The following is a 25,203-nucleotide window of genomic DNA, read 5'->3' as shown; positions in this document are numbered from 1 at the left end:
TAATAATAATAATAAAGTAAAATGATAAATGTACTAATAATAACAACAACAACAATAATAAATAGAGTAAAACAATAAATGTAATAAAATAATAGAGTAAAATAATAAATAACTTAAAAAAGGGCTGAAAAACTAGGCTTATACTCGAGTATATACAGTAAATGAATATGCTGTAAAAACTGAGACTGAAATGCTCTTGAGAAACCTAAATGGTGTGGAATCAGTGTGATTTACATATGCATTGATTCACCAGCTGATCAATGCATATGTAAATCAAGGCGGAAAATCCTACATTATCTGAGTGTGGACTCAGATGACCCAGTTCAAAGCAGACATTGTGGGATTTTCTGTCTTGATATTCTGGGATATAGGGCTGTGTGGAAGGGCCCTTAGTCTACTCTAACTGGGATTACAAATAGATTTCAGGCCAAAGATTTTATTTACCTTACTGAATGATTAGAAAAGAGAATAAAGAAAGAAAATTACATGAATGGAAACAATTATATTTTCAGTTGATGTTGCTCTTACTTGTTTCCTTTTTGCTACACACCTGCCTTGATATCTGAAAAATGTGTCCAGTGAGTATTCATTCACCCCATTTCTGTTTCTTCCACCCACAGTGTTGCCCCTATGATACACTTTCTCCTGTCCTAAACTGAAAGCCTAACCCCACTGTTCATCCTTTTGGGCTCCTCTCAAATGCACTTTTTTTTACATCCAGGATTTTATCATTTTACCTTATCCATTTGTCTCACCCATTGTGTGGCAGAATAGAGTAAACAAAGCAACATAACATGATTTTATATCATGCTATTTTGCTTTGTTTACTCTATTCTGCTACTGTATGTATTTTATTGTGATGTAATTTTTGTTATTTTTTGTTGTTTGCATTTTGTATTTTTTTTTTTTTTGCTGTATTGTATCTTTGGGTTTGGCCTCATGTTAGCTGCCCAGAGTCCCCCTTGGGGAAATGGTGGCAGTATACAAATATAGTTTGTTTATTTATTTATTTATTATGTTTGGTAGGCAATGGGCCGATTTCCATAGAAGTATGCGGTGGAGAAATAACACTATCATATTTCTTCTTGAAGAATGAGAATATGGAAAGCTGGGTCAATGTGTGGATTCGCATCACACTTATATATTATTTAAAGTATATAAGTTTGAGGACCTGGACATCCGTAGGGATACCAACGTGCTTGTTTATAAAGCTATTGTCCTCCCAACCCTGCTATAAGCCTGCAAAACGTGGACTGTCTACAGACGCCACATGCAACTCCTGGAAAGATTCCATCAGCGCTGCCTCCGGAAAATCCTGCTAATCTCTTGGGAAGACAGGCGGACAAATGTCACCATGCTGGAAGAAGCAAAGACCACTAGCATTGAAGCGATGGTCCTCCACCATCAACTCCGCTGGACCGGCCACGTTGTCTGGATACCTGACCACCGTCTCCCAAAGCAGTTGCTCTACTCTGAACTCAAGAACGGAAAATGGAATGTTGGTGGGCAGGAAAAGAGATTTAAAGATGGGCTCAAAGCCAACCTTTAAAACTCTGGGAAGCCCTGGCCCTTGAGTACTCCCGCTGGAGGTCAGCTGTGACCAGCAGTGCTGTAGAATTTGAAGAGGCACAAATGGAGGGCGAAAGAGAGAAACGTGCCAAGAGGAAGGCGTGTCAAGCCAACTCCGACCGAGACCGCCTTCCACCTGGAAACATTTTTTTAACTGCTGTGTTGTCGGGCTTGGCCTCATGTAAGCAGCTCCGAGTCCCCTTGGCGAGATGGTGGCGGGGTATAAATAAACATTTATTATTATTTATTATTATTATTACTCTTAAATTCAGCTCTGGCTTTGGAGTTTGGGACTCCATGAGCATTTGAGTACCTTTTGAGGTATTGTTTTACAATGAAATTCTTAATGGCCCTGAAATACTAGAGTTGAGGAGGATGAGAATATGACAGTAAGGAAGCTTCTAATATCCTTTCTATGTTGTATTGGGTTGAATACCTCGTCTTTCAAGAGTTCATAGACAGCCTACTTTGACCACATGACTGATCAGTGTTTTCTCTACACCACTGGTCACATAAAGAGCATTTATTTGACCCATGAAGGTGACTGGGCACACGATAATCCAAGAATCCTCTACACACCACTCCTAACCAAGCAGAAAATTAATTATTCCGGTCACCTTGTTCTAAAATCTCTAGAAGTTACTTTTGGCAATCTTACCTGCATGTAGGCATTGTTTGTTGGCTGGAATTCTTCTCTCAGTGGGACAGGACATGTTCCCTCACAACGGAAGGCGTTGTATTGCTTGGGATATACAATCCAGGAATCCCAGCCTATTGCCTCAAAGTTAATAAAGAAGTCCACCCTTCGGCAGAGCTGTTTGAGTTCTAGCTCTTCTGAGCTCAGTGAAGATGAATCTTTGGGGTTCTTGTGGCGCCTGTGCCTCTTGCTGTTCCAGAGAGGTACTATCTTTTTTGGTGTCTCCTGCTGAACAAATTTTGAACCTTTCACCGTCTGGAGTAAAGTCGGGCCGTGTAATTCTTTCTCTCCTTTGGAAAGTCTTAAGAAAAGCACCAATATGGCCCTTCTATCCACAGATCCACACTTGCTGGTTACTGTCTTTGGAAGACTTTTTGTATGTTGCTGTCTTTGACTGACAACTTCCTTGGCAGGATCCTTTGCTGAACTGCTATTGGCAAACCACTTCAGTAGCTGCTCTGTGACTTCCAGGACTACCCAGTTTGAAGGTGCTGATGGGGATACCCCAAAGGAGCCTAAGTGGTCAATGTGTATGCAGTTTTGGCCACTTGGGCAAGTTATTTCCTGCTGGTGATACAGCTCCACTGATACTGGTGTACTGTTGAAAGAAGAGTTCCTCCCAGACCTGGGCAGGTGAAGTCTTAACTCAGCGAGCTGCAGCTCTTCTTCTTCATAAATAGAAAAGTTGAAAACAATGCTCCATTTTTGTCCCACCTGATGGACACCTATAAGGTGAAGAAAGCAGGGATAATGAGCAAGAGAAGATAGTTTTCTATAGGAAGCAAACACTTCCTTCTTTCTGGGATCTAGTTCTCATTAAAGTGGTAAATCTATGTTAGACCGAACCACTTCAAATTGCAATATGGGCATTCTCTCTCTTTCTCCTGCTCTTCATATACACATATTCGCCCAAAAAACTAAACACTGGACCAGGGGTCCACAAACTTTTTAAACAGAGGGCCACATCACAGTCCCTCAAATTGTTCAAGGGCTGGATTACAATATGAAAAAAAAACATGAATGAATTCCCAAAGGCTTTCATGGCCGGAATCACTGGGTTGCTGTAGGTTTTTTCGGGCTGTATGGCCATGGTCTAGAGCAGGGAACCTCAAACTTTTAAAACAGAGGGCCAGGTCACAGTCCCTCAAACTGTTGGAGGGCCGGATTATAATTTGAAAAGAACATGAATGAATTCCTATGTACATTGCAGATATCTTATTTGTAGTGTAGAAAACACTTAAAAACAATACAATAATTAAAATTAAGAACAATTTTAACAAATATAAACTTATTAGTATTTCAATGGGAAGTGTGGGCCTGCTTTTGGCTGATGAGATAGGATTGTTGTTGTTATTGTGTGCTTTCAAGTCGCTTCAGAACTTAGATTGTCCCTGAGCGAGGGCCGAGTAAATGACCTTGGAGGGCCGTATCCGGCCCGCGGGCCTTAGTTTGAGGACCCCTGGTCTAGAGGCATTCTCTCCTGATGTTTCGCCTGCATCTATGGCAAGCATCCTCAGAGGTAGTGAGGTCTGTTGGAACTAGGAAAAAGGGTTTATATATCTGTGGAATGACCAGGGTGAAACAAAGGTCTCTTGTCTGCTGGAGCTAGGTGTGAATGTTTCAACTCACCACCTTGATCAGCATACCAAGGGCTTACTGTGCCTGGAGCAAACCTTTGTTGAGAGGTGATTAGATGTCCCTGCCTGCTTCCTCTCTGTTGTTGTGCTGTTGCAATTTTAGAGTTTTTTTTTCCAATACTGGTAGCCAGATTTTGTTCATTTTCATGGTTTCTTCCTTTCTGTTGAAATTGTCCACATGCTTGTGTATTTCAATGACTTCTCTGTGTAGTCTGACATGTTGGTTGTGAGAGTGGTCCAGCATTTCTGTGTTCTCAAATGAAATGCTGTGTCCAGGTTGCTTCATCAGGTGCTCTGCTATGAGCCTACCGTGTATCATGCAGCTGTGGACAAGTCTACATAGGGACCACCAAACGCAAAGAATCAAGGAACGTGAAAGGCACTGCAGACTATTTCAACCAGAGAAATCAGCCATAGAAGCCATTGAAATACACAAGCATGTGGACAATTTCAACAGAAAGAAGGAAACCATGAAAACGAACAAAAAGAACCCCAGATTCAAACCACCAACCTTTCGGTCAGCAAGTTCAGTCCCTCTGCAGTTTAACACACTGCGCCACCTGGGGCCCTACAATTATGGATACCAGGGATCAAATCCCCAATGAGCCATGGAAACCCTTAGAAAATCACACTTTCTCAGCTTCAGAGGAAGGCAAAGTTATAACCTCTCTGAACACATCTTGCCATGAAAATGCTGTGAATAGGAAGCCTTAAAGTCCCTATAATTTGCAAATGACATGAAGGCACACAACAACAACAAACTAAGTTGGAAAGAGAAGACTGCATTACAGATGGATTCGTTCAACAAAAGAAGTCATCACCCCAAGTTAGCAAGACCTGGAGGCTATTCACTTTGCACATTTATAGCACTGAAATTCCACTTGAACTGCCATGGCTGCATCCTTATGCATCATAAGATTTGGTGAGGCATTACAGCTCTCTGCCTAAGAACTCTAAATGCTTTTTCATATTGGAGGACATGCATATTGAAAAAGATTTTAAAACCACACTAAAAATGAGTCACACTTATGTCAATAATAAAAATAATAATATAATAATAAAATTTTATGTATACCCTGCCACCATCTCCCCAAGAGGACTTGGAGCGGCTTACATGAGGCCAAGCCCGACAACACATCAATAAAAAAAATACAGTAAGCAAAAGCAATACAATTAATATAACTCACATATAAACAATAACATGTAACGATTTTTAAAAACTATGTATACTTCATCTTGTTGATGGGAAGCTTCCCACCAGCGCAAATAATCTGGCAAGCTATTTAACCTCAGCAGACTGAAAGCCAAAACCAAGGTTACAACAACATCTGTTATAGAACTCCAATATGCTGATGACAACATCATCTGTGTGCATTCAGAAGGAGACCTACAAGCCACTCTAAACACCTTCACAGAAGCATACGAGAAGCTCAGCCCGTCACTGAACATCGAGAAAACCAAAATGCTCTTCCACCAGTCACCAGCCAATCCCTCTCCAATGCCAGAAATACAGCTTAGTGGTGTAACATTAGAAAATGTTGACCATTTCCACTACCTTGGCAGCCGCCTCTCGACAAAAGTCAAGATTGACATCGAAATACAACACCGCCTGAGCTCGGTGAGTGCAGCTTTTTTCTGAATGAAGCAGAGAGTGTTTGAGGACCGGGACATCTGTAGGGATACTAAGGTTCTTGTTTAGAAAGCTATTGTCCTCCCAATCCTGCTATACGCCTGCAAGACGTGGACTGTCTACAGATGTCACATGCAACTCCTGGAACGATTCCATCAGCGCTGCCTTCGGAAAATCCTACAAATCTCTTGGGAAGACAAGCGGACAAACGTCAGTGTGTTGGAAGAAGCAAAGACCACCAGCATTGAAGCAATGGTCGTCCACCATTAACTCTGCTGGACCGGCCACATTGTCCGGATGCCCGACCACCGGCTTCCAAAGCAGTTGCTCTACTCCGAACTCAAGAACAGAAAACGGAATGTTGGAGGACAGGAAAAGAGATTTAAAGATGGGCTCAAAGCCAACCGTAAAAACTCTGGCATAGACACTGAGAACTGGGAAGCCCTGGCCCTGGAGATCAGCTGTGACCAGCAGTGCTGTAGAATTTGAAGAGGCACAAATGGAGGGTAAAGGAGAGAAACGTGCCAAGAGGATGGCACGTCAAGCCAACCCCATCCGGGACCACCTTCCACCTGGAAATAAATGCCCTCACTGTGGGAGAAGATGGAGATCAAGATAGGGCTCCACAGTCACCTCCAGACTCACCAGTACACTGATCTTGGAAGACTATCCTACTTGGACAACAAAGGATCACCTAAGTAAGCAAGCAACCAGTATTTACAATCATTTTTTTAAAAACCATATTCAGATAAGAAAGTTTTAACCTGGCATGAAAAATAATGTAATGTTGTCATGCGGTATGAATCCTACAGGAGGGCATTCCCTTTTAGTTTTTAATATTCCAGAAAAGGCTCTCTTTTCGTAGGGAAGTGCCCTAAAGAAGGCATGTAAGGGATATAATACTCTTGCTATCAGCCCTTCTCTGCCCCAACTGCATTCTGTCAAAGGTACTATTTAATTTACTCTGTAATTCTTTCCCAATAGCGCTGCTTTGACTTTGATCACACCGCTCCATTTTAATCTGTTTTGAAAATGGATTGCCTACCAAGAAACTTAAAAGGAGCGTGCAATTGATTGGGAAGGAGTAAAGATGAACGATCCTTTTCAACTAAATAATGGGTAAATAAATGGAGAAAAGCTATGGGATGGAACTAATTCATGTCCCTCAAACTGACTGTGAATCCTCGTCTAGTGGTGATCTAATCTCCTTAAATGGGAAAGGAGAGCTTTAGAATGTGGATTGTAAATCCACTTGGATTTCTGTAGCTCCGGGTGTCTTGTCTGGAACACTGATCCCCATTATCTTGATTTAGGTTGCTGAAAAGAGGACAAAAAAGCTAACCTCTTTCAGATGAAAGTAACGAAGTAGATGGATGCGTGAATGAAGGACATTACCAACTGACACTTTCACAAGCATTCTCCCTGGGGTGGATTTTTTCAGACAGCACAAGGATGTGGATTGAGTCAGCTCAGGGTGTCTGGGTGTGAGGTGTGAAAGTTTCTCACTCATATATCTTCCCAGGCAAATGATTCAAAATTCAAAGACCCAACGTGGTATATTTGTTTGAATGTTGCATTCTTTTTCATGCCCAGAGAAATCCCGTTTAGCCTTTGGCCAGTCATACTCTCTCAGCCTTATAGGAAATCAACGAGAAACCCCTACTTTATAATAAAAACCTTGCTAAGAAAAACTCAAGAGTTGGGTTGTTGTAGGTTTTTGGGGGCTATATGGCCATAGTCTAGAGGCATTCTCTCCTGACGTTTCGCCTGCATCTATGGCAAGCATCCTCAGAGGTAGCGAGGTCTGTTGGGACTACGGAAAAGGAGTTTATATATCTGTGGAATGACCAGGGTGAGACAAAGGACTCTTGTCTGCTGGAGCTAGGTGTGAATGTTTCAACTGACTCAAGAGTTGACTTGAAGGCCTGTAACAACAACAAACGAAAGAACTGCAAGCCACCTGGAAGAATAATTTGACTTGGGTAGAGCAAAATGACATGGCCTAAGATGACAAAGTGCATGTGAAACTTTCTGAACATCCTATATCCAAAAATGGAGGTTATTTTTCAAAACTTCTTACAGTGGGATCTGGAGACCTGTTACTTCTAGTCCCTAGAATTGATTGATTTATTTACTAGTCATTCCCTGCCAGGTGTTGCCGTGGCCCAGTCTGTGTATATGTGTTTTGTGTGTATATATATTTATGGATATGTGTATATATGTATGTTTGTGTATATATATGTGGTTTTCCGCATGAATGGTAATGTATTTTTGGGTTGTTTTTTTTTTTTTTTTGGCTTTTAAAGACTTTTCTGCTGTGTTTTACAGTGTTTTTATGAGTGAAGGTCACTTGTTGGCCTAATAGGTGTATTGTGTCCAAATTTGGTGTCAATTCATCCAGTGGTTTTTGAATTATGTTAATCCCACAAACGAACATTACATTTTTCTTTATATAGACTAGCAGTCCCCTGCCACGCATTGCTGTGGCCCAATCTGTGTATATGTGTTTTGTGTGTGTATGTATGTTTATATGTGTATATATGTGGTTTTTGCATGCGTTGTAATACAATTTTTATCTTTTGGCTTTTTAAGCCCCTTCTGCTGTGTTTTTCAGTGTTTTCATGAGTGATGGTCACTTCTTGGCCTGATAGGTGTATTGTGTCCAAATCTGGTGTCAATTCATCCAGTGGTTTTGAGTTATGTTAATCCCACAAACTAACATTACATTTTTCTTTATATAGATTTACACAATTTATACCTTGCCTTTCACGACCGCAAAGGGACTCAAGGCAGTTTATATATGGCAATTAGAAGAAAGATAGTAATATATTTCCAACATATCAAGGCAAAGATAAGCTTTTTTAAAAAATGTGTCAAAAACATGGCATAAATAGGATCAAACTGATAAAATAGAGAGAGAACAAGCAGCTAAATAATTTTAGACAGAAAAAACGGGCAACAGCGACCACATTGACTATAGCTTTAAATGATTCCTCCTCTGTGCATGAGGCAGGGCATTGTGAGCAAGCATACAGATACAAAGTAGTTTGTTCTGCTACACAGTTGCACAAGGTGAAGAATTCTTCTAGGGACCCTTCCACACAGCCATATAATCCAGAATAAAAATCTAATTCTTTTGGCTAGCACTGCCAGAAGGGATGTGATGGGTGTGGCTAATCACAGCCATCTTAATTATAGTTTGGGAAGGCCAGGTCCCCAATGGTAGAGATTGCAAAAGGCCCTGCTGTTAAACTACATTTCTCACAATGCATACCTGCTCAGTAGCCAAATGATGGCTGAAGGACCCAAAAATAGCTGTCTGTAGCAGTCTTCATCTAAATATAAAATAAACTGATTGTATCTACAATGAGGTCTAAAGGTCAGTAAAGCAATAAGCGAATGAAGGGGGCCCTCCTCACTGCGCCTTCGTCCCTCCCCTCGGATACCGTACGGTGGTCCCTGCCACGTCAACAGAGCCGGCCCAGCCTGGCAGCTGTTACAGCACTCAGTATTTTCACTGGTCATTCTGACATGTAGTGCCTTTTGATTTTAGGATTTTTATCTCTATTTTATTATTATTTTATTTGCAACTTTTGCAAAGCCAAGAGAATATAAACTGCTTAAAAAATAATCATTTTACTTTGGCCTGATTGCCATGAACAAGGCACTGGGGTAGCCAGCCACAGCCAGCCAGCCCTTTACAGTCAGTAAGAAATGATAAAATAAAATGGATGTGTCTTGAGGGTCCCCTCCAACTCAGTAGAGAAAGCAAATGGAAGTCAGGAGAGTTTAGATGATGCCTTTCTTCCCAGAAGAAGGGAGTCAGTCTAGATGTCCCTTGATGACGCCTGTGCTATGATCTCTGTTCTCCGCCAATTTAATACAGTTTGCGCTTTTAACAAAGTTTCTAGAGTAGAACAACTACTTTCAAAGTAAATACCACCCAATGAAACAGGAAATAACACTTTCAAACCAGGAACAGATTTTCTTTATTATTAAAAAATTTCCTTCATAAAAATACTTTGAAAATTCGTCAAAAATCCATGAATAAGTCAAAAGTTTTGAAATTTGGTGGGCTAATAGTGGTCTATGTGTTATACCACTGTAGCAAGTTTAATCAGGATTGATCTAAAAATGAGGGAGAATCCTCTGGTTTCCCCAGTGCCCGTGCTGTTTTTCTCTACTGTGCATGAGCATCCGCATTAACAAATTGATTCAGAAGTTTCAGAAAGTTTCAGTTTAAAAAATGGAAATGACTTTAGAATTGAATCACCAGCACCCCCTACTTCTGAACTGAGTTTAGAACCATTTTTGATCAACCAAACCTACTACCAACACAATATTTTGAAGCTTAGAAGGTGGTTCTTGACTTCCACTCCCCAGCCTTTCCATCTATCTTCCTTTTCATTTATCTTTCTTTCATCTCTCACACATTTTTCATTGACTCATTGAATCTAGTCATCAGGAAGTGTCACCTGAAAGAATGGCAGGCATTATATTGCCTGGTTGACAGCAGAAAACAAATACATAGAAAGCTAATCCCTTTACAGCTGAGTGATTTGTTAATGCCTTGCTTATCACTAAAAGTCTGTTGCTGTCAGTTATTCGTATGCACAAGGAAGACACACAAATGGAGAGGTATGCCTGCTGGAAAGGATGAGAACCTAACAGCAAGGTTGTTGCTTTATAAGGAGCTGGATCTCCAAGGACACTTTAGAAGGGCTCCTTGGCTCTCAATATAAACCCTCCCAAAGTTGATGGAACCCCTGCTTGAAGACAAATGAGTTTTGGGGTCCTTGGTACAAGCAGGTTTGGATGTTGGAATTTCTGGTCTGTGTATCAAAATAAATGACTTATTTGAAATATTATGGAACTTCAATTTGGCAGTTGTACACCATCATTTGCTGTTCTGATGCAGTGGAACTCTCTGCCCCGGAGTGTAGTGGAGAGGCTGGATGGCCATCTGTCAGGGGTGCTTTTAATGCAATATTCCTGCTTCTTGACAGGGGGTTGGACTGGATGGCCCATGAGGTCTCTTCCAACTCTATGATTCTATGGTTCTATATATATGTGTGTGTGGAAATGGAGCCTCCAGCGGTGCAGTGGGTTAAACTGCTGAGCTCCTGAGATTGTTGACCGAAAGGTCGTAGGTTGGAATCTGGGGAGTGGCGTGGGCTTCCACTGTCAGCCCCAGCTTATGCCAACCTAGCAGTTCGAAAACATGCAAATGTGAGTAGATTAATACGTACTGCTCCGGTGGTAAGGTAACGGCACTCCATGCAGTCATGCCGGCCAAATGACCTTGAGGGTGTCTATGGACAACGCCGGCTCTTTGGCTTAGCACCACACCCCAGAGTCGGACACAACTGGACTTCATTTCAGGGGCAAACCTTTACTTATATATGGAAATAAAGAACAACACTCAAAAACTGGGGAATTCCAGACCAGAAACAATCAGGGCCGGGTAATCACCTCCCAACAAAGGATTCCCCCAGGCAGTAATTATTATTATTAATTATTATTAAACTTTATTTGTACCCTGCTAGCATCTCCCGCAGGACTCGATGCAGCTTACAAAGGCCAAGGCCTCAACACAACAACAGCAAAACAATAACAATACAATTTAAAGCAAATTAAAACATAAGCAATAAGAAAACAATACATCAATTATGCAATAAAAACTAGGGCCGGGCCAGTGATGGGTACAGGTTAAAAGTGCTGGGTGTCGCAGGTGGTATTTTGGATTTCCAGGCAAGTGCAATGTGCAGAGAGTCTTAAACTCTAATAAAGTGCTTCTGGGATGTAGTGCTGGAGGTTATCCTATTCCGGAAAGGCACATCGGAATAGCCAGGTCTTCATATTCTTCCTGAAGACTGCCAACGTGGGTGCTAGTCTAATATCTTTGGGGAGGGTGTTCCAGAGTTGGGGGGCAACCACAGAGAAGGCCCTGTCCCTCGTCCCCACCAAACGTGCCTGTGACGCAGGTGGGATCGTAAGCAAGGCCTCTCCGGATGAACAAAGGGATCGCATGGGTTCATACACGGAGATGCGGTCACGCAGGTAGGCAGGTCCCAAACCGTTTAGGGCTTTGTAGGTAAGCACCTGCACCTTGAAGAAGCCAGACCTTGAAACTGCTAGGCCATTCAATGCTAATCAAAGTCACCAATTGCAAGATGCCTCTAGCAGACAAGAGTTCTTCCTCCCACCCTGGACATTCCACGGATATATAAACATGACCTTGGAGGTGTCTATGGACAATGCCAGCTCTTCGGCTTAGAAATGAAGATGAGCACCACACCCCAGAGTCAGCCACGACTGGACTTCATTTCAGGGGAAAACCTTTACCTTTACTTATATATGGAAATAAAGAACAACACTCAAAATTTGGGAAATTCCAGACAAGAAACAATCAGGGCCAGCTAATCACCTCCCAACAAAGGATTCCCTCAAGCACTAAGAAGCCAGACTTTGAAACTGCTAGGCCATTCAATGCTAATCAAAGTTGCCAATTGCAACATACACACTTGCCTCTAGCAGACAAGAGTCTGCTATATCTGGACATTCCACAGATATATAAACTCAATTTTCCTAGTTTCCAACAGACCTCACAACCTCTGAGTATGCCTGCCATAGATGCAGGCGAAACGCAGGAGAGAATGCTTCTGGAACATTGCCATACAGATTCTTGTGGGTTTTTTTCGGGCTATAGGGCCATGTTCTAGAGGCATTTCTCCTGACGTTTCGCCTGCATCTATGGCAAGCATCCTCAGAGGTAGTGAGGTCTGTTGGAATTAGGACAATGGGTTTATATATCTGTGGAATGACTGGGGTGGGGCAAAGAGCTCTTCTCTGCTGGAGCTAGGTATGAATGTTTCAACTGACCACCTTGATTAGCATATAATGGTCTGACAGTGCCCAGAGCAAACTTTTGTTGAGAAGTGATTACTGATTAGATGTCCTTGTTTGTTTCCTCTCTGTTGTTGTGCTGTTCTAATTTTAGAGGTTTTTTTAATACTGGTAGCCAGATTTTGTTCATTTTCATGGTCTCCTCCTTTCTGTTGAAATTGTCCACATGCTTGTGGATTTCAATGGCACATCTTAACACCTCTCAACAAAAGATTCCCCCAGGCTCAGTCAGGCCTTCAAATGCTAATGAAGGTGGTCAGTTGAAACATTCATACCTAGCTCCAGCAGGGAAGAGCTCTTTGCCCCACCCCAGCCATTCCACAGATATATAAACCCATTTTCCTAATTCCAACAGACCTCACTACCTCTGAGGATGCTTGCCATAGATGCAGGCGAAACGTCAGGAGAGAATGCCTCTCGAACATGGCCCTATAGCCCGAAAAAAAACCACAAGAACCTAGTGATTCCAGCCATGAAAGCCTTCGACAATACATTGCCATACAGCCCAGAAAACTCACAATAACATACTCATATATATATATATACACACACACACATACATAAATATATATGAGTTTTGGATAGAATTGGGAAGTGGTGCTTTAACAATATCCCACTATTATTATTATTATTATTATTATTATTATTGTCTTCAAATAATAATGGACTGAATGCAAAGGTGGTTAGTACTGCATGCAACCCACAGTGTCATAACAGCCTACAGACCAACACACATGCCTTCCATGCCTTAAGTAAGGGCTGCGCCTCCTCTAAGCAAGCAGTCAGCAGGCTGAGCCTGCGGCCTACACCTGTCCAGGTGAGCGGTTTACTTACTGTGAGGCCGGAGGCTGCGGACGAGGCCTGCGGGCGGGAGAGCGCTGGGGCGGGAGAGGCCCAGCAGGTAGGCCGGCCAAGCGGCGCAGGGCCTGCGGGTGAGGGCCGGGGAAGCGCCTCCTCCTCCTCCTCCGCCTTGGGCCAGGCCCGCCAGCAGGAGCAGGAGCGGCAGGAGCGTCTGCATCTCGGCTGAGCGTCTGCGCCGCCTTTCATAGCTCGGCTAGGCCAAGGAGAGCCGGCCTCCCCTTTTGACCCGCCGGCCCGCCTCCGCCATTTTGTCAGATTGCAAGGCTGCCTGAAACATGCACCCAGAAGGCCTACCAACGCCACCGTTTCATTTCAGGCGAGGGATGAAGACAACAAAGATCCCAAGAGTTGGCCTTCCCATATCTCTGCATAAGACATCAATACAAGACTGGAAGTGCATTTCTTGAAGGATTATTTCACCCTCTTCTAAGGCCCATTCCACACAACTGTACACAATCCACATTGAGCTGGATTATATGGCAGTGTGGACTCAGATAACCCAGCTCAAAGCAGATATTGTGGGATTTCCTGCCTTGATATTCTGGGTTATTGTAGAACCCGTCCACACAGCTCTACACAATCCACATCGAACTGGATTATATGGCAGTGTGGACTCAGATAACCCAGCTCTCAGCAAATACTGTGGGATTCCTGCCTTGATATTCTGGGTTATATGGCTGTCTGGGATGGATGGATGGCATCCTTGAAGCAAGGTTTGACTGTGAAGGAGCTGGGGGAGGTGACAGTCGACAGGGAGCTCTGGCGTGGGCTGGTCCATGAAGTCATGAAGAGTCGGAAACGACTGAACGAATGAACAACTACAACAACATGGCTGTGTGGATGAAGGTTTTCCCCTGACATTAAGTCCAGTTGTGTCCGACTCTGGGGTGTGGTGCCCATCTCCATTTCTTAGCCGAAGAACCGGCGTTATCCGTAGACACCTCCAAGGTCAGGTGGCCAGCATGACTGCATAGAGAGCCGTTACCTTCCCGCCGGAGCGGTAGCTATTGACCTATTCACATTTGCATGTTTTCAAACTGCTAGGTTGGCAGAAGCTGGGGCTGACAGCGGAAGCGCACGCCGCTTCTCAGATTCGAACCAGCGATCTTTCAGTCAGTAAGCTTAGCAGCTCAATGGTTTAACCCACTGCACCATCGGGGTACTACCATATAATCCAGTTCAAAGCAGACAATGTGGATTTTATACAGCTGTATATAAGGACCCATAGCCATTTCTCAGGGCCCTTCCACACCGCCCTATATCCCAGAATATCAAGACAGATAATCCCACAATATTTGCTTTGAACTGGATTATCCGAGTCCACACTGCTATATAATCCAGTTCAATGTGGATCGTGTACAGCTGTGTGGGAGGAGTCAAAAATAATCCAGTTCAAATAAAACATGTGGATTTTCTGCTGTGATAACTTGGATTTATCTGGCAGTGCAGAAGGGACCTTAGTCTACACTGCTATATAATCCATTTCAAAGGCGATAATTTGGGATTTTATACAGCTATGTAGAAGGGGCCAGAGAGATGACTGAGGCGCCTTCAACACTACCATATAATCCAGATTATTAAAATATACTCCACGTGATCTGCTTTGCACTTGATTGTATGAGTCTACACTGCCAGATAATCCAGTTCAATTGAGATAATCTGGATTTTGTATGGCCGTGTAGGATGTGATGCTGAGATATTTCCTCTTGATTTTTGGTTTTAAAGGATCCCTCAACACAGCCAGATAACCCAGAATGTCAAGGCAGATAATCCATAATATTGCTTTGAACTGGGTTATAGGTGTCCACACTGCCATATATTCTGGTTCAAAGCACAAAATGTGGTATTTTATTCTGCTGCATGGAAGGGGCCCCAGAATATCAAGGCAGATAATCCACAATATTACTTTGAACTGGGTTATCTGAGTCCACACAGTCATATAATCCAGTTTAATGTGGATTCATACACCTGTGTGGAAGGGGCTAAAGTCTTTGACCCCTTCTACACTGCCATATAATCCAGATTATCAAAGCAGATAATCCACAATATTTTCTTTGAACTGGATTATATTAGTCTACACTGCCATATAATCCAGTTCAAAGCAGATAATGTGGATTTTATACAGCTGTGTAGAAGGGGCCTTTGATTCAGTAGTTGTGTGTTTTCACCATTATAATGTATTTGTATTTTCCCATTCCTTTTCTGTGTCACCCAGTGCACTATATGACTTATGAAAGAATAGATATATATTCTTATTCATATATATTCTATATATTCTTTCAATTAAGTGTATCTGTGATTAAACTGAGGCCACTTCTCTGGTAGATACAAGTTAATTCCCCATGTCTGAAATGTTTGGCTCCAGAAGTGTTTTGGATTTCAGATTCTGAAAAACCTATATTTACATATGCATAGACCCCTTCTACTCTGCCACATAAAATCCAGATAATCTGGATATAATCCAGTTCAAAGCAGATTATCTGGATTATTGTCTTTGATAATCTGAATTCTATGGCCTAAGAAGCTTCCTTTCTTATTCCTGTGAAAGACGTTTTCATTTTCTAAATAGAAATCAGTAACAATCCTTCAACTTTCCCACTGGTATTTGAAGTATTTAGCTTTGACTAGCATTTCAAAGTTAAGAGCTGGTTCACAGCAGCCATCTGCATACTCACCAACTTCAAGCTAAAGATATTATTTTGTCAATTTTTTTTTTTCAGAAGCGAATTCCTTGAATTAATACAATTATATGTAATATTATGTCTGGCATTATAGTAAAGAAGGAACAACAGGGTGGCACCGTCAGCGATTGAATCAACACTGAGTTTTTTCTTGTTCCCCAAGAACTGGGTTGTTGTAGGTTTTTTGGGCTGTATGGCCATGTTCTAGAAGCATTCTCTCCAGATGTTTTGCCTGCATATGTGGCAGGCATCCTCAGAGGTTCGATCTTCGAGGGGGGCCCTCCTTTCGTCCCTGCCAGTCTCACAAGCGCGTCTTGTGGGCACAATGGAGAGAGCCTTCTCCTCTGTGGCTCCCCGACTCTGGAACTAATTACCTGGAGATATCAGGAAAGCCCCTACCCTAGAAACCTTTAAAAAGAACCTTAAAACCTGGCTCTTCTGCTGCGCCTTTGGCGAGTAGGTGCACAACATGACACTATTGCTCCCCTCAACGCTTCTGCCACTGGAGTACACACACCCCTAATGGGAAGTTTAGTTTCACAACCCTGTGTTTCTTTATGAGCTCCCTGCAAATAATTTTGCTCCTATTCTTATCTCATTCGAGTTTTTAAACATTTTATCCTGCACATGTGGCGCGCCCACTGTCACTGTGATTGTGTTGATTGTAATGTTATATTGTTACTGTATTCATATGTTTTTTCCCCTTTTAAATGTAATTTTAATGCTGTTGCTTGTTGCTTATGTTTTGGTTTTATCTTGCTGTAATATGTTGTCTGGGCTTGGCCTCATGTAAACCGCCCGAGTCCCCGTTGGGTAGATGGTGGCAGGGTATAAATAAAGATTAATATAATATAAATGGGTTCCTGAATAAGTACATACAACAAAAATACCACTTATATATAGAGTAAACAATAATAGAATTCAATAAACAGTTATATAGACATGTTGTACTGTTCAATTTCACAGTGATGTCAAACAATATTGTGTAACTCAACATAGAGCAGAGTATCTTGTGAGTACCCTCTTAATATGTAAACTACTTTAATGTTTTTACAAAATAATAATTTTAACATAGTAATTTTCAAACACTCATAGCCACATTTCGTTCCTTTGATGTAGATACCACTGAGCCAAAAATCTGTATCTCCTGAGGAGAACAAATTCTCAAGTGTATAACTTTGTAAGTACTTAAATGTGTTGTAACTTATGGTGTTTAATGGATATGTTCAACAAATTTATTTATTTATTTATTTATTTACTACGCTTATATACCGCAATTCTCAGCCCAAGGGTGACTCATTGCGGTGTACAACATAGAAAACAGGTGCAAAATACAAGACATAGTGTAAAAAATCCAGAATTCATCATTATCAAAAATTTATCATTATCAAAAAACATCTCATCAAAACATCAACATTACTACAAAAGCCAATTCCGAGTCGTCTCATCGTCAAACCCACAATCCGATATCATTTCCGTTGTTCCATTCCTATGGTCAATTTACCAGTCCTTGCACTTCTTATTCAAATGCCTTCTTAAACAGCCAGGTCTTTAGCTTCCTGCGGAATATCAACAGGGAGGGAGCTAGCCTGATGTCCATGGGAAGGGTGTTCCACAGCCGAGGAGCCACCACCGAGAAGGCCCTATCTCTTGTCCCCGCCAGCCGTGCCTGTGACGCAGGCGGGATCGAGAGCAGGGCCTCCCCGGAAGATCTCAAAGTCCTCGTTGTAATAACAATTGTTGTAATAACAAGTGTGAAGACTTAACAAATTTATTTGAGTACATTTTAGTATAAGATGTTCTATATGTATGCAACTGGAGCAAAATATTTATTTATACATTAATTTCAGTCCACCAGAAGAAGGCCTGAAATAGGCCGAAACCGGTCGTGGACGACATCTATAAGCTACTCAACATAAGAAGATACGACATTGATATTATTCTAAAGAGACTGTACCAAAATTTACATAACAGTGTTTGACATCACTGTGAAATTGAACAGTACAACATGTCTATATAACTGCTTGTTGAATTCCATTATTGTTTTGATATTATTCTAAAGAGACTGTACCAAAATTTACACAATATTGTTTGACATCACTGTGAAATTGAACAGTACAACATGTCTATTGTTGAATTCTATTATTGTTTACTCTCTATATAAGTGCTATTTGTGTTGTATGTATAAATAAAGATTATTATTATTATTATTATTATTACCTTGTGACCATTTCCTCTAATTTGCGATAGCATATTTAAGAGTGGCAAGCTTCTGTGCGGGCGAAGCTCTGTTGCAGTTCTCTAGTTACCATTTTATTCCCTCAAGGATATAATTGTTTAAAGCTTTATACCACTTTTCCTTCCTTCTTTTACTCATATGGTGTCCTAGCTACATTTGACTACTATGTGATATTCCTGGCAATGATATTTGAGCAACAATTACACAACTTCCTGTCCATGTGTAACAGATGTGGTGCTGCAGGTCTGTGTGATGAAAGGTATAACAACCATTGCTCATACACGCCACTGATAGATCGAAAATAACATATATGAATATTAGGGAATACAAGTAAAAAAAGAAGGACAGCTGGGTTATTCTTGAGCAACAGGGCTGCAACCTGAGACATACTTAACTGGGAGCAAATTCCATTAAACACAGTGAGGCTTATGTCTGAGGAAATAGAGCTGCACATGCCCTGCTTTTCCTTTCCTTTAACAGTTTTTATGCAACTATGACAAAACCTTGGGGTATAATCTGGAGCAATAATGCAATATAATACTACTACTAATAATATGATATTATAATTATATGTTTATTTTACATGTAATATTACTAATAATATTACAGTATAATTGATATAGTGCAATATAGCAATATTTAAAACTGATATTGTACTATGTTAATAATATATTGTATGTATATATACCTTGTAAGCCGCTCTGAGTCCCCTTCGGGGTGAGAAGAGCTGCATATAAATGTCGCAAATAAATAAATAAATAAGGCTCTGTAGTATTCTACTTCATAATTCTGCTAATACATGGGAGAAATGGTGTGCTATACACACATGTTTTTAACATGCATCTGAATATGTGTATATATGTATGTGTGTTTATGATATCTATTCATCTAAACCTAAACAGCATGAAAAACTTCCTGATGATACGAGGTATTCTACAGTTTGGGAGTCTCCTCTGGAGGTTTTTAAGCAAAAGCTGAATGGCCATCTGTCAGGAGTGCTTTGATTGTGTATTCCTACGTTGCAGGAAGTTGGACTGGATGGCCCTTGGGGTCTCTTCCAACTATGATTCTGAATATGTCAATATGTCTGAATATCCATGTGTATTTATAAGGTATCACAAAATACTGATATGATGAATCTGTTTTGAATCCCCACTATGCAATAGAAGAAGAATTTTTTATCATATCAAAGGGTAATTGAGAATTCTGGTTTAAGAAAATTGGTTGTCTGCAAGGACGTTGTGCAGGGGACTCCAGGATGTGTTACCATCTTGTGAGAGGCTTCTCTCATGTCCCCGTGTGGGAAGCTGGGGCTGACAGACGGGAGCTCACCCCATCTCGCAGATTCAAACAGCCAACCTTTAGGTTTTCAGGTCAGCAGTTTATTTATTTATTTATTTGCTTTACTTCTATACCGCCTTTCTCAGCCGAAATGGCTGGCACAAGGGTTTAACCCATTGCTCCACCATGGCTGCAATAGAGGAATGCATGGGTGGAATGCAGTTTGATGGGTGGTTGCTGGGTTGATGGCCCAATGCCAGCTAGAGAAAGGAGATGCTGGCCAATAGACCATGGGTGTTTGGAGCACAGTTACATACAATTTTAGATAAAATCAGATAATGGTCCCTTCCATACAGCTGAATAAAATCCCACATTTGCTGCTTTGAACTGGAATACATGGCAGTATAGACTCAGATAACCTAGTTCAAAGCAGATATTGTGGGATTTTCTGCCTTGATATTATGGGTTATATAACAGTGTGGGTGTCAAGGGCCCAAAGAGAAAGAAGAAAGAGAGAGAGAAATGAACTAAGGATGGATATATATATAGAGAGAGGGGGGGGGGAGTTAGAAAGGAAGAAGAGAGATAAAAGAAGGAAGTAGAAGGGAAGGAAGGAGAGAAAAAGGAAGAAGAGGAGAAAGAGGGAGGAAGAAGATAAAAGAAGGAAAGAAGAAGAAAAACAAGGGAGAGAGAGAGAAAGCAAGGAAGAGGAGAAAGGAAGGAAAGGAGATAAAAGAAAGAAGGAAGGAGAAAAACGAGAGAGAAAGGAAGGAAGAAGATGAAAGAAGGAAGGAGAAAAACAAGGGAGAGAGAAAGCAAGCAAGGAAGAGGAGAAAGGAAGGAAAGGAGATAAAAGAAAGAAGGAAGGAGAAAAACAAGAGAGAAAGGAAGGAAGATGAAAGAAGGAAGGAGAAAAACAAGGGAGAGAGAAAGAAAGCAAGGAAGAGGAGAAAGGTAGGAAGGAGTTAAAAGAATGAAGGAAGGAAGGAAAAAAAGGAGAGAGAAAGGAAGGATAAGAAAAACAAGGGAGAGAGGAAGGAAGGAAGAAGAGAAAGGAAGGAGATGAAAGAAGGAAAGGAGAAAAACGAAAGGAAGGAAGAGGGGAAAGGAAGGAAGGAGATAAAAGAAGGAAAGAAGGAGAAAAACAAGAGAAAGGAAGGAAGAAGATGAAAGAAGGAAGGAGAAAACAAGGGAGAGAGAAAGAAAGCAAGGAAGAGGAGAAAGGAAGGAAGGAGATAAAAGAAAGAAGGAAGGAGAAAAAGGAGAGAGAAAGGAAGGATAAGAAAAACAAGGGGGAGAGAAAGGAAGGAAGAAGAGAAAGGAAGATGAAAGAAGGAAGGAGAAAATGGCAGGTGAGAGAAAGGAAGGAAGAAGATAAGGAAGGAAGGAGAAAAACAAGGGAGAGAGAAAGAAAGGAAGGAAGAGGAGAAAGAGGAAGGAAGAAGATAAAAGAAGGAAGGAGGAAAAGGAAGGACGAGGAGAAAGGAAGGAAGGAGAAAGAGGAAGAGGTAAAAGAGGAAGGAAGGAGAGAAAGAAAGAAAAGAAGGAAGAGGAGAAAGCGAAATGAAAGAAGAGGAGAAAGGAAGGAGATAAAAGAAAGGGGGGAAAGAAAGGAGAGGAAACGGAAGGAAGAGGAGAAAGAGGAAGGAAGGAGAGAGAGAGAAAGGAAGGAAGGAAGGAAGAGAAAGAGGAAGGAGATAAAAGAAGGGAGAAAAAGAAAGGAGAGGCATCGGAAGGAAGAGGAGAAAGAGGAAGGAAGGAAGGAAAGAAAAAGGAAGGAAGGAGCGAGAGAAAGGAAGGAAGAGGAGAAAGAGGGAGAAAGGAGATAAAAGAAGGAAGGAAGGAGAGACAGAAAGGAAGAGGAGAGGAAGGAAGGAAGGAAGGAGAGAAAGAAAGAAAAGGAAGAGGAGAAAGGAAGGAGATAAAAGAAAGGGGAAAAAGAAAGGAAGAGGAGAAAGAGGAAGGAAGGAAGGAAGGAAGGAGAGAGAGAGGAAGGAAGAGGAGAAAGATCAAAGAAGGAGAGAGAGAGAGAAGGGAAAGAAGGAAGAGAAAGAGGAAGGAGATAAAAGAAGGGAGAAAAAGAAAGGAAGAGGAGAAAGAGGGAGGAAGGAGATAAAAGAAGGAAGGAAGGGGAAAAAGGAAGGAGAGAGAAAGGAAGGACCAGGAGAAAGAGGAAGGAAGGAGACAGAAAGGAAGAGGAGAAAGAGGAAGGAAGGAGACAGAAAGGAAGAGGAGAAAGAGGAAGGAAGGAGAGAAAGAAAGAAAAGAAGGAAGAGAAGAAAGCGGGAGGAAGGAAGGAAGGAAGAGGAGAAAGAGAAAGGAAGGAGATAATACAAGGAAGGAGAAAAAAGGAGAGAGAAAGGAAGGAAGGTGAGAGAAAGGAAGAAAGAGGAGAAAGAAGAAGGAAGAAGGACAGAAAAAGGAAGGAAGAGGGGAAGTGGCTGGAGGGGAGAGAGTGGCTCTGTGCAAAGGGCAGGAGGAGCCAGGCGCAGAGCGGAACCATCTGCCTCTAAAGCCGGCAACAGCTGCTGCAGCTGCAAAGCAGCCTCCCCCTTCTTTACTTCCTTCCTTCCTTCCTTTCTTTCCTTTCCCCTTTCCCCGCCGGCTCTGATTGAGGAGTGGAGCCTGGGACCTCCATCCGGGGCTTCTGGCAGCTCAGGCGCGAGCCCATCCGAGGAGCGCCTGGACTTCGGCTGGACAAAGGAAGGGCTCGCTGGGGGCCCGGCGGGAGGTGCGTCCCCTCCGGTGAGCGGCCCGGCTCTTCCGCTTCGGGAGCCCCCTCCCCCCGCGTGCCCTCCCTCCCTCCTTCCTCGGCTCCTGGCAGGAAGTGGCGCCTCGGAGGGTTCTTCCTCCATGCCGCTTGGCTCCATGCCGACTTGTAAGTAACCACCAGATCTGATTCAATGGCATGCGGGGGGCATCTACACCACATTGACTGCCTTGGCTCAGTGCTAGGGGATGCTGGGATTTGTAGAGCAGGAGGAAAGGCTGGGGAAACTGCTGCTTCAGGTACAATATTGTGCAATGTTTTGCTTGGTAAGGAAAGGACCAGGGTCCAGGGAGGCAGCTTTGGATGAATCAACATGCCTTGTTCCTGATCTGGTGACATCTCCTAACGCTCCCTTGGATCTACACTGCACTAAATCCCAGGATCTGATCCCAGATTATCTGCTTTGAACTGAGTCTATTTCTTTCATAGAATCATAGAGTTAGAATAGATCTCATGGACAAACCAGTCCAACCCCCTGCCAAAAAGCAGGAAAATTGCATTCAAAGCACCCCCGACAGATGGCCATCCAGCCCCTGGATTGTTGTGGGTTTTTTCAGGCTGTATGGCCATGGTCTAGAGCAGTGTTTCTCAACCTGCAGGTTGGGACCTCTGCAGGGGTCGCGAGGGGGTGTCAGAGGGGTCACCAAAGACCATCAGAAAACACAGTATTTTCTCTTAGTCATGGGGGTTCTGTATAGGAAGTTTGGCCCAATTCTATCGTTGGTAAAGTTCAGAATGCTCTGTGATCGTAGGTGAACTATAAATCCCAGCAACTACAACTTCCAAGTGTCAAGGCCTATTCTCCCCAAACTCCACCAGTATTCACATTTGGGCATATTGAGTATTCGTGCCAAGTTTGGTCCAGATCCATCATTGCTTGGGTCTACAGTCCTCTCTGGATGTACATGAACTACAACTCCGAAACTCAAGGTCAATGCCCACCGAACCCTTCCAGTATTTTCTGCTGGTCATGGGAGTTCTGTGTGCCAAGATTGGTTCAATTCCATCTTTTGGTGGAGTTCAGAAAGCTCTTTGATTGTAGGCAAACCATAAATCCCAGCAACTGCAACTCCCAAATGACAACATCAACCCCCAACCCCAGCAATATTCAAATTTGGGTGTATCAAGTATTTGCGCCAAATTTGGTCCAGTGAATGAAAATACATCTTACGTATCAGATATTTACGTAACAGGAGCAAAATTATAGTTATGAAATAGCAACAGAAATAATTTGATGGTTGGGGGTCACCTCAACATGAGGAACTGTATTAAGGGGTCGCGGCATTAGGAAGGTTGGGAACCACTGGTCTAGAGGCATTGTCTCCTGACGTTTCGCCTACATCTGTGGCAAGCATCCTCAGAGGTAGTGAGGTCTGTTGGAAAAACTGGGAAAAGCCCCTGTTTAAAAGCCTCCAAAGAAAGAGCCTCCCCCACAATTCACGGCAGAGAGTTCCACTGCTGAACGGCTCTCACAGTCAGGAAGTTCTTCCTAATGTTCAAATGGAATCTCCTTTCTTGTAGGCATCCTACATTTCTTTCTTACGAGGCATCCTAGTCTCCAGGGCAGCAGAAAACAAGTTTGCTCCCCCCTCTCTATGACTTCCTCTATTTTTATTATATTTATACATTTATTATATTTATACATAGTTATCATGTCTCCTCCTCTTCTTCAGGCTAAACATGCACAGCTCTTTAAGCCGCTCCTCATAGGGCTTGTTCTCAGGACCCTTGATCGTTTTAGTCGCCCTCCTCTGGACACATTCCAGCTTGTCAATATCTCTCTTCAGTTGTGGTGCCCAGAATTGGACACAATATTCCAGGTGTGGTCTAACCAAGGCAGAATGACTTCCCTGGATCTAGACACTATACTCCAGGAGTCCTCAACCTAAGGCCCGGGGGCCGGATACAGCCCTCTAAGGTCGACTTGAAAGCACGCAACATCAACAACAACAATCCTACCTCATCAGCCAAAGCATGCCCACATTTCCCATTGAAATAATAAGTTTATATTTGTTAAAAATGTTCATCATTTTAATTATTGTATTGTTTTTAAGTGTTTTTTGCACTACAAATAAGATATGTGCAGTGTGCATAGGAATTCATTCATTTTTTTTCAAATTATAATTCAGCCGTCCAACAGTTTGAGGGACTGTGACCTGGCCCTCTATTTAAAAAGTTTGAGGACCCCTGCTATGCTCCTATTGATGCAGGCCAAAATCCCATTGGCTTTTTTTGTTGCCGCATCACATTGTTGGCTCATGTTTAACTTGTTGTCCGTGAGGATTCCCAAGATCTTTTTCACACTACTGCTCTCGAGCCAGGCGTCCCCCATTTATTTATTTACTCTATTTGTAAATAAAGGGCGAGAGAAAGAAATCGTATCTGTTTGAGACAGTTGTGAATGTCGCCATTGGCCAGCTTGATTATTTATTATTTATTTACCACATTTATATACCGCCCTTCTCAGCCCAGACGTGACTCGGCAACAATTTGATGCCTCAACAATTATAACAAATAAACAATAATAGAATACTGTTAAAAACATTAGCATACAATATAAGAATATAAAAAACCATACAAAGCCTTAAAAACATAATTGTGAGCGTCTCCATGTCAAGTCATTATTCAATTGCATCGTCAAGTGATTTTGTATAACTAGGCCGTGTTTGGGAAGGCCGCATTTGGGATTAGCATTGAATAGCCCTGCAGCTTTAAAGCCTGGCTGCTTCCTGTGTGTGGGGTCCTTTGATGAGAGGTGTTAGCTGGCCCTGATTGTTTCATGCCTGGAATTCCTCTGTTTTCTGAGTGTTGCTCTTTTTTACTGTCTTTAGTTTAGAGTTTTTTTAAATACTGGTAGCCAGATTTTGTTCATTTTCATGGTTTTCTCCTTTCTGTTGAAATTGTCCACATGCTTGTGGATTTCAGTGGCTTC

General features: G+C 42.2%; 2 protein-coding genes across 3 annotated transcripts in view; one reads left to right on the top strand and one right to left on the bottom strand.

The window, feature by feature from the left end:
• The window catches only part of NODAL (nodal growth differentiation factor), a 37,752-nt gene extending 15,381 nt beyond the window's left edge, over positions 1-22,371 (bottom strand). Inside the window, 4 exon segments of the mRNA XM_067466256.1 lie at positions 2,228-2,991; positions 13,274-13,516; positions 13,519-13,590; positions 22,134-22,371. Of these exon segments, the coding sequence (XP_067322357.1) occupies positions 2,228-2,991; positions 13,274-13,516; positions 13,519-13,590; positions 22,134-22,371 (1,317 nt within the window).
• The window catches only part of PALD1 (phosphatase domain containing paladin 1), a 220,233-nt gene continuing 217,017 nt past the window's right edge, over positions 21,988-25,203 (top strand). Inside the window, exon 1 of one of the 2 annotated variants that reach the window (XM_067465697.1) lies at positions 21,988-22,246. The gene's annotated coding sequence lies outside the window, so the exon portion shown is untranslated. The other variant, XM_067465695.1, reaches the window with a different exon arrangement.

The sequence above is a fragment of the Anolis sagrei genome, chromosome 3 (genome assembly GCF_037176765.1).
Source record: "Anolis sagrei isolate rAnoSag1 chromosome 3, rAnoSag1.mat, whole genome shotgun sequence".
NCBI classification, from domain to species: Eukaryota; Metazoa; Chordata; class Lepidosauria; order Squamata; family Dactyloidae; genus Anolis; species Anolis sagrei.
The sequence above is the reverse complement of the archived record's forward strand: the minus strand, read 5'-3'. Positions and strand labels throughout refer to the sequence as shown.